The sequence below is a fragment of the Phragmites australis genome, chromosome 11 (assembly GCF_958298935.1).
Source record: "Phragmites australis chromosome 11, lpPhrAust1.1, whole genome shotgun sequence".
Classification (NCBI taxonomy): domain Eukaryota; kingdom Viridiplantae; phylum Streptophyta; class Magnoliopsida; order Poales; family Poaceae; genus Phragmites; species Phragmites australis.
The window spans coordinates 16,889,643-16,899,615 of NC_084931.1; the positions used below are offsets into that span (position 1 = coordinate 16,889,643).

A 9,973-nucleotide genomic window follows, 5' to 3' on the forward strand; every position below is an offset into this window, starting at 1 on the left:
AGATTTGAACCATCCACAAATCTTTGTATTCGATCGGAGCCATGAGTTCCCCCATGACTCCTTTTGGGGCACCGATTCTTGGCAAGCCCCTGAGTTGGTTATAGGTCTCATAGATCACCACCCATTCGGCTGTGTCATCTGATAATTTCATGGATGAGTTTGAGAGTTTCTCTATAAAAACCTCAATTTGTCCTGGAGATCAAGAGGAGGCTAGGCGAGCAAGACTATTGATGAGGCAATTATCCTTCCTATGGATGTATTCGACATTGAGTCTGATGAATTTCTTTTCCAACTTTCTCACCTTCATGAGGTAGTCTATCATGGTTTTATCCGAGGTTTGATACTCCATGCTAACTTGCTTCACCACCATTTATTGATCTTCTTTCACAAGAAGACTACAGATACCAAGAGTAGAAGCTACTCGGAGACTGGCAAGCGGACCCTCATAGTCTGTTATGTTATTTGTAGCTAAAAAGTCGAGTTGCAAAGCATATTGCGCCCTTTCTCCTGTTGGAGGGATAAGTATGATTCCATCCCCCAAGCCTTAGAGCGTAAGTGAGCCATTGAAAAAAAGAGTCTATACGTCGAAAACATCGCTACGATTATTCTGGGGTTGATCGAGTTCTTTCCATTCAGCAACAAAGTTAGTGAGTACTTGCGATTTAATCGTTGTCCGAGGTACGAAGTGAACATCAAATTTCTCGAGCTCGATAGCCCACTTAGCGATTCATCCAATGGCATCTCTATTGTGGAGGATCTCTTCAAGCGAAAATATTGATGGCACGGTGATTTTATGAGCCAGAAAATAGTGCCTTAATTTGCGAGAGGCAATCAGTACCATGTATAATAGCTTCTGCACTTGTGGGTAGTGCTCTTTGGGACCATGGAGTACTAAGCTAACATAATACATGGCCGCAAAGTAGAGAAGCTTTTAATGCCATTCATCTCCTCCTTACTGTCAATTACATTCACGCCCTATTTATATGCTGTAACTAACTTCTCCCTAGTACAATTTATAAAATTACCCCTCTAACTACCACATTCTCGGCATATTTGCGGGTAATACTGTACTATCCTAAGCACATCTAGATTATTTACAATATTGCCCTTCATGGTCTTCAGGCACTAGCAGCGATCCTCCCTCGACCATGCATTTGCCCTTTTCTCCGTCTTCATGTCAGACTTGGGTCACCCTTTGCTTGGACTACCAAAGGTCTCTGCTTAGCAACACCTTAAATGACTCCCTCTCAATGTCGAGTGAAGCCCTTCAGTCGAGCTTCGAAGGCCCGACGAAGGCTTCGCCCGTCCCAGCCATCGAAATTGTTCCTTCGGCATCGAGAGTTTGAAGGATTCCTTCGGCTTGTCGACATGGGCTCCCTTCTAAACCTGGGCCTTTCCACCCAACAATAGCCCCTCAGCTGTGAGCTCTCATGGGATAGCTGGGCGAGCAGCTTCAACTAGGAAAGGGCACAAGTTTGTTGTCGACATGTACACCTCACTAAAAACTCCATCCCAAAAACCCAGTGGAAAAAAGGGCATGGAGAAAAGAGCACGCACATTGTGCATGTCTTTCTTTACATGATTGCTAGAGCTAGATACTCTTCGAACTATGCTTCGTCTTGCTCGATGAAGGCGTCTTTGGTGAAGGCTGAGGACTGTGAAGTTGAAGGTACTTCCTCCGTAGCCCAAGGCACAACTTCAATGTAGTCGATGTAGTAGAGGTTTAATGCTCCTGTCGAGGCTCGTCGAAGTCAATCATATCTTAGTGTCTTCACTCATGAGCACCGGCCAAACTCTTGGAACCTAGGACATGAGCCCTCTATAGCCCCTCTTGACCGGTGTTCGTGAGTGGTGAAGGATGCCACATGGCTGACGTAATCGAAGTTGGCGAAGGTGAAGTCATCACGGCCAAAGCCCCTCTGTCAATGTCAAAGTTGTCACGGTCGAAGCCCTTCTGTCAACACAGTCAAAGTCGATGAAGGTGAAGTTGTCACGGTTGAAGCCCCTTTGGTCGACATAGTCAGAGTCGACAAAGGCGAAGTTTTCATGGTTGTAGCCCCTCTGGTCGACGTGGTCATAGTCAATGATGGCAAAGTTGTCATGGCCGTACACCCTCTGGTCGATGTTGTCATAGTCGATGACGGCAAAGTTGTCATGGCTGAAGCCCCTCTGTCAATGTCGAGGTCAACGAAGGTGGACAAGTCATGGCTGAAACCCTTCTGTCAATGACAAAGTCAATGAAGGTGAAACCGTCATGTTCTAATACCTTCTATCAATGTCAAAGTCGACGAAGGCAAAGCTGTCACGGCCGAAGCCCTTCTGTCAACATCAAAGTCGATGAAGGCGAAGTCATCATGGCTGAAGCCCATTTGTCGACGTAGTCAGAGTTAGTGAAGGCAAAGTTGTTGTGGCCATAGCCCCTTTGGTCGACGTTGTCATAGTCAACAATGGTAGTCAGTGATGTACCATACACAAAGGAATCTTCTGCTTTACAGGGCTCGAAAGGCCATGTTTCCTTAAGATTTACCATCTGAGGTTCGAGTGATGCGTTGCCTTTACCTCAGGCCAAGCGACACCTCGATTATTCATCTTGTGGGTCACAGCCCGCTCTTTAAGTCAATTGGTGCACTACCTTTTCCTAAGGACCAATGGCACTTTGACCTCGTGTCCTGCGGGACAATAGGTGCTTGACATCTTTTTCGGAGATGAAAGACATGTTAACCCTTCGAAACGCTAAGGTTGTGCACATAAGGATACTCTCCGGCATATGAAGAAAGTTTTTTGCATAACGAAGAGTTAATTCTTCGGCAACGATGTCATGCACATGTGCGAAGAGTATATAACTCAGGAGTATGAATAAATACTTCTGCCCACATAAAGAACAAGCACTTCGATGTGCTCCTGTATCGCATGTGCACATATACATGAAGAGTAAGTACTTTGGTATATTTATGATAATTAAATACTTCGATACCTAATGCATGTAGAGAATAAACATGTCAATGCGTTGATGCAATATAATGCATGTGAAGTGCAAATATTTGACACTTTGACTTTTCCTTTCTGCGAAGGTGCATTGCCTCTTTTTGAGGGCGAGCGACACTTCAAATTTCCCTACGAGGGTGCATTACCTGAGCACCACTTCAACTTTTCCTTTCCGAAGACTCATTTTGACTCCAGTGTGGGGCTGACACTCTTAGGTCTTGTCATGTTCATGACCCGAAGGTTTGTCTGACCTTCGGAGTGGGGGCATGCATTCTTAGTCCCCGTCTTCTATGCAAGTGTAAACTAGATGCTTTGGCGCGTTAACGCCATGCACCTATAGAAATAAACATATGCATTGATGTCAAACTTGCCTGTGGGGAGATGCTTCGCTGCGCAATGCAGTGCACACATATTAAGAGGCGCTTTGGAAAGAAATAAATACTTTCACATGCGAGGGGTAAATACTTCACCATTTGAAGAATGAATTCTTTCTCATGCAAAGGATAAGAACCATCATATGAAGAATAAATATAGAAGAACCTTCACAATACGGAAGAATAGTTGGTGCTTTACAGTACCTAACACTGACACGACTAAATATTGCTTTTCCAGTTCATAAGATTTTTTAGTTTCTGCATTCTCCTACTACTCAACATTGGACAACAATTGGGAATTGTTCGATCGCCCTCCATGCTAGTAAGTGCTTTCTCGGATGCAGATTGGGCTGGATGTTCATATGATAGGAGATCAACCGGAAGTTGCGCGAAAGTAAGCGATTGTGTAATGGTCAAGTATAGAAGTAGAGTATAAAGTAGTAGCTAATGCAATAACAGAAATTATGTGGATACAAACACTACTTAATGAATTGGGAATTCGGTATCATAAAGCAGCTCGGTTATGGTGTGATAACATGGTGCCACTTACCTTTCAGCCAACCCTATTTTTCATGCAAGAATTAAACACATTGAGGTAGATTATCATTTTGTCAGCGAGAGGGTTTCACAGAAGTTATTGGAAATTCAATTCGTAGCAACAGGAGATCAAGTGGCGGATGGATTCACTAAATCATTATCAGCTTGAGGTCTAGAAGAGTTTAAACACAATCTTAATTTAGGTAAGTTATGATTGAGGAGGAATATTGGAGATAGAGTTGGACTTTGGTTTGAGTTAGGTTAGGCTGGGATTGATCATGTGTGTTAGAGATAGAAGGTTTAACACTAGTCGGACTCCATAGCATTAGAGACAAACATGAGTTCATCTGTTTATTATCGCATATGATCAAAACCAGCCGGATGAAGTTGTATTCCGAATCTGTAACCTTTGCTGCATTTTTGCAGCTCTATAAATACATTACGAGGCGACAATGCTTCCTGATAGATTAGACAAGTTTACAGCTAATACTAAAAGTCAATTGAACCCCCACCAGCGTTTGTCCTTTGAAAAGGGACATATGGGCCGATGAGGTGACCAACTCTGATCACTACGTGAAAAAACAGACAAAGGAGACACTACATATGATCCGTCACTTATGATAAAAGTGATGCGTCGTAGTTGTGACCCGTCACTAATCCAGTCATTGGTGACGGGTGAAAACTTGACCCGTCAACAATGACGACTCATCACTCACAGGTCGTCATAGGCTAGTCATTGGTGACGAGTCAAGTTTTGACGGGTCACCAATAACTAACTCATCGGTGACGGGTCTCATAGGCCTGTCATAAGTGACGTTATTCAGAAATACAGAAAATGATCCAAACATTAAAAAATTATTTTTATTTTATTTTTCTCTTATTTTTTCTCACTTCAGAAGCACTAGAATATGAATCATTGTATATTTCTGCTCAAGTTTGATGCAAGGGGTAACGGCTATGGACAAAAACGCTCGTTCCGAAAATGGTGCAGAAACTTTCGGAGGCGAGAACTCAATCTTCCAAGCCGTTTTAGGCCTCAAAAAAATCACTGAACCTGACAACATCGCGGAGAAACGGATGAAACTTTTTCTGTAGATGTCTATAGAGTCAAAAAATATTGAAATCGGAGTCCGTATGCAAAAATTATGACCATTTAACCGAAGGCACTCCGAGTCAACTGGATTTTATGTCTATTGTAAAATTAACATTGATGATGGGTTATAACTGTGACTTGTCATTTATGACTTGTAAAAAGTGACGGGTTGTGACCCATCACTTATGATCCTCGGTAAAATAGTTAAAATGATCTTTTATCCGAGTCCTTTCAGGACGCACGCGAGGTTGAGGTGGTTAGGAAGCTACGCGCGCGAGAGGCCGTCGCGAGTTCGATTCCCACGGAACGTACATTCTAAAAACAGCCTGAAAAATAGGTAGAAACACGTGGTGAGTGATGATAGGCCTGAGTTGGATGGGCTTGGGTGAAAAATATTTTTTTAATTTTTTTTCGTGTTTAAAAAACGTGAAAACTATATATCAGTCATAAGTGACGAGTCACAAACAAGTCATGAGTGTTGACCCGTCACCAATGATCTTATTGGTGACGGGTCCTTACCCATCACTTATTACATATCATTAGTGATGTGTTATAAGTATCAGGTACAGTACCCATCACCTATAACGATTATCATCCGTCACCCTTATTCATTTTTCACACAGTAGATCACATAGTGGATCCATCGTTTACTACTCATCAGCAGGGGACACAATGATCTACGGAGTACTATCACACTGACTTCTGAGTTCCCACACTTGCTTATAAATAAGTGTTACTTTAGTGCCATGGCCACGTTCTAGCCATCTCAATCATTGCAGGTACTCAACGCCATAGGAAGATTCAGCGGTATGGAAGCGAACGGCAGGTCGCAAGAACCTCCGCCTCCCCGTAACCTCGCCGTCGATCACGAGTCCCTGCAGCAGAACGGCGATCCCAGGAGGAAGGGTGGATGGATCACCTTCCCTTTCCTCGGAGGTCTCTCTCTCTCTCTCTCTCTCGTGTGCCTGTTGCTTGTTGGAACTTGAGGAATATGTGTTACATTTACGTGCGTGTGTGTATGACATGACATGCATGGTTCAGTGGCGATGCTGGGGCTGGGTGTGGCGACGAGCGGCGCGTTGAGCAACCTAGTGGTCTACCTGATAAAGGAGTACAACGTGCCAAGCGTCGACGCGGCTCAAATCTCCAACATCATCTCCGGCTGCCTGAGCTTGGCACCGGTGGCCGGAGCCATCGTCGCCGATGCTTTCTTCGGCTGCTACCCAATCGTCGCGGTCTCCATGTTCTTCTCCGTCCTGGTGAGTAGTTAGTTGGTTCACGTACGTACCCCGTACGTATTCGTACACAAGAGCTCATATCGATCGGATCGTGCCGTCCTAACTATCGTGCTTGACTAATGCGTGCGCACAGGCCTTGGTCGTGTTCACGCTCACCGCGAGCCTGCGGGGCCTCCGGCCGGCGTCGTGCCAGCTGGGCGCCAGCCCGTGCCAGCCGGCCTCGGCGGGGCAGATGGCGGCGCTGTACGCCGGCGTGTTCTTGATGTGCGTGAGCGCCGCGGGCTCGCGGTTCAACCAGGCGACAATGGGCGCGGATCAGTTCGACGCCGCGGCCGACCGCGACGTGCTCTTCAACTGGTTCTTCATCTTCTTCTACGCCTCCTCCGTGCTCGGCTCCACGGTCATCGTGTACATCCAGGACTCGGTGTCGTGGACGCTGGGGTTCGGCATCTCCGGCGCTGCCGCCGTGGTCGGGCTCGCGGCGCTGCTCCTCGGCACGCGGTACTACCGCCGGCCAGCTGTGCTGGGCAGCCCGTTCACGGGGCTCGCGAGGGTGGCCGTCGCCGCCGCCATGAAGAGGAAGGTCAACGTGGCTACGTCAGAGGAGTTGAAGTTTTACCACGGACTACGGAACAGTGACGGCGACGGCAAGACTCGCGACGATAATCTTGCTCCAAGCGACGGCTTTTGGTAAGAAAAATTGTGCCTTTAATTTGCATATCCGGTACAATGTCATGCATGATGATGAAAGAATAATAAACTTTAGACAAGGATAGGCAATTGATAGGTAATTGAAGTATCATTATATTAGCATCTAATTTCAAAGATAACACAACCTAAGTCTCAATGTAGTCAAGCAAAGTTGATTACTTTAGTTTAATCCTTTTGTTTGAGTAACACTGGCCATGACATCACCAGCAATTAATTGTAGCTTCCTGAACCGCGCTGCACTGATCACCGACGGCGACGTCATCGCCGCGGACGGGTTGGTCGCCCGGCCGTGGCGCATCTGCACGGTGCAGCAAGTGGAGGACTTCAAGGCGGTGCTCCGCATCCTGCCGCTCTGGAGCGCGGCCATCTTCCTCAGCGTCTCCATCGGCGTGCAGATCAACTTCACCATCCTGCAGGCGCTCGCCATGGACCGCGCCGTCGGCCGCTTCACCGTGCCGGCGGGCTCCATGATCGTAGGGTGCTTCATTGCCGTCGTCGTCTCCCTCGGCCTCCTCGACCGCGTCCTCCTCCCGCTGTGGCGGCGCCTCACGGGGCACAATCCCACGTCGCTGCAGCGCATCGGCGCGGGCCACGTGCTCACTGTCGTCAGCATGGCCGCGTCCGCCGTCATCGAGCGCCGGCGCCTGGCTACCGTGCGCGCGCACGGCGAGGAGGACAACCCGGGGTGGGTGTCACCGCTGTCGGCCATGTGGCTGGTCCTGCCCTTCGCGGTGTCCGGTGCCGGCGAGGCTCTGCACTTCCCCGGGCAGGTGACGCTTTACTACCAGGAGTTCCCGCCGTCCCTAAAGAACACAGCCACAGGCATGGTCGCCATGATCGTCGCGCTTGGGTTCTACCTGAGCACGGCCCTCGTCGGCATCGTCCGGCACACCACGGCGTGGCTGCCGGACAACATGAACGCTTCCAGGCTGGAGAACTTCTATTGGCTGCTCGCCGTGCTAGTGTCCGTCAACTTCGGGTACTACCTGCTATGTGCGAGGTTGTACAAGTACCAGAACGTCGGCAAGTAACGGAAGATGTCAAGATCAGGACCATCAGGCATCACTCGCTGCATTCTGGCCAGTTACTTGTATTTGGATCCTGTGTGTTGTACGGTGGCGTACTGAACAAATGTTTCGTGTCAGACTTAAGCTATGAAGAAATCAAGCTGTGCAATAAGATATTATGAGACAAATGCATTGATCTGTTCCTCGCCTCTTGGATGCCACACAAAGTGGCATATCTTTGATTATTACGGCAGTATCCTGGGTCAAGTAAACTGAAATCACACTACTGTCCTTTGCTACACTAGAGCTTCCAATGGTTGATCTCAGTGATCCTGATCAACCATTATCATAGGTGAATGTCTGAAAAATAATTCGAGACATGCCTTCAGACAAAACTGCTTGGTCAATCATCGAACCTTACATTATGCGACCTTTCAGGCTTTATCACCTCTGGACAGTCGCAGCTTCCATCTTGTTAAGGAGGGCCTCCATATTTTGCTGCCCAAGAAAAAAGAATCCAAACGAAGTTAAAAGATTACCGTCTTGTAAGCCTTATACATAGCTTCAGCAAACCTTTCTCAAAGGCTCTGGGCCAACAGGATAGGTGGTAAGTCTCTCGGGGTTGATAAATAATCGAAAATACAAGAATGCATCCGTTAATAGAAGGAACACACATGGCAACTTCCCTTACATTCAACAAACAGACACAATTTGCACAGTGTTATGGGACCGACCCTTCGTCCCCATCCTGACACTAGAAGTTTAGAGTTAAAAGAGGGGCAGAGCGACACAGCATTCGAAGAGATCCACCCTTCATCCTGCTGCCAGGATCCAGACCCTTCGTATTGTTTGTTCTCGCACTTCGGCGGTTCATCAACTGCACTTTCATCGGTTTCATAGGTCTATCGCCACTGTGATCAAGCTGATACCAGTTGGTTGTAAGAATGAAAAAAGAATTAGCCTAATAGCTCACATCTATCTATGCAGTCTGATTTCATCATAGTATGTAATTGCCACTCATATTCCTACTAGTTCACAGTAAAATAGAAACAGCAACCACTACTATAAAATCTAGTTTCCGAGACACCTAGGTTTCATTTCTACAGGCAGTTCTTCCTACGAACTGTCTGAGAAAGTGGCTACGGTCTCGTGCGGCTGAGAACCGCCTGTGAAAAGTAATTTTCACAGGCGGTTCCTTATGTCAACCGCCTGTGAAAATAGATGTCATTTGCACAGGCGGTGCATATTAGGAACCGCCTGTGTAAATTAGTTTTCATAGACGGATTCTTATGTCGACCGCCTATGCAAATAATCTATAAATACTCCTTCTTCTCGGCCAGCTCCATTCAGACAGACTTACTGTTCGAAACAGTAAGCATTTACTGTGGCGGCCGATTTGGAAAATAGGTGGGGAAGGTTTTGCTTTTGATTTTCTTGGAGGAGCCAAATAAGGTAGGTATATTTCACCCCTAGCTTGCATTTTTTTGAAGTTTAGATTTAGATTTAAGGCTAAATTAGAGTTTCAATGTGATCTAGAGATGCTCATGGTTCTTGCCATTTAGATCATCAAATTAGCTCAAATTTGTTGCAGTATTGATTTAATTGTGTAGATTCACATAATTTTAGTATTATATTTTAAAAATGTAGCTAGAATGTGATGTTTTTAGTCTTAGGAGGTTTCATCATGAATGGGGATTTTTTCTCTAGATCTAGGGAGAGGGAGAGCGAGATGGAGAGAGAGTAATGAATTCACATTATTTTGAGTCATAAATTTACGTTAATGTAGATTCAATTGTGTAGATATATTATAATCATAACAAGCTCATATTTTTGTTTTTTTTAAAAAAATCTTTTTAATTCTAATTTTCAAATTAATTATTTAACTAATTAATGTATCTAATTTTGTGGTTGAAGTTAAAGATAGACAGAGCATGGATGTATAATGCGCCAAAATATGGAGAAACATACATCAAAGGACTCTGTTTTTATTGAAGTCGTAGAGAAGGACGTTTTAATTAAGAAGACAAA

The 9,973-nt window shown here is 45.8% G+C and overlaps 1 protein-coding gene across 1 annotated transcript; it reads left to right on the top strand.

Moving 5' to 3' along the window:
* The first annotated feature begins 5,749 nt into the window (after positions 1 to 5,749).
* On the top strand, positions 5,750 to 8,154 carry LOC133884215 (protein NRT1/ PTR FAMILY 2.3-like). Its single transcript, XM_062323563.1, has 4 exons — positions 5,750 to 5,925; positions 6,031 to 6,248; positions 6,361 to 6,917; positions 7,159 to 8,154. The coding sequence occupies exons 1-4, from the start codon at positions 5,799 to 5,801 to the stop codon at positions 7,967 to 7,969; spliced, it is 1,713 nt and encodes a 570-aa protein (XP_062179547.1). The 5' UTR covers positions 5,750 to 5,798; the 3' UTR covers positions 7,970 to 8,154.
* Positions 8,155 to 9,973: the final 1,819 nt, after the last annotated feature.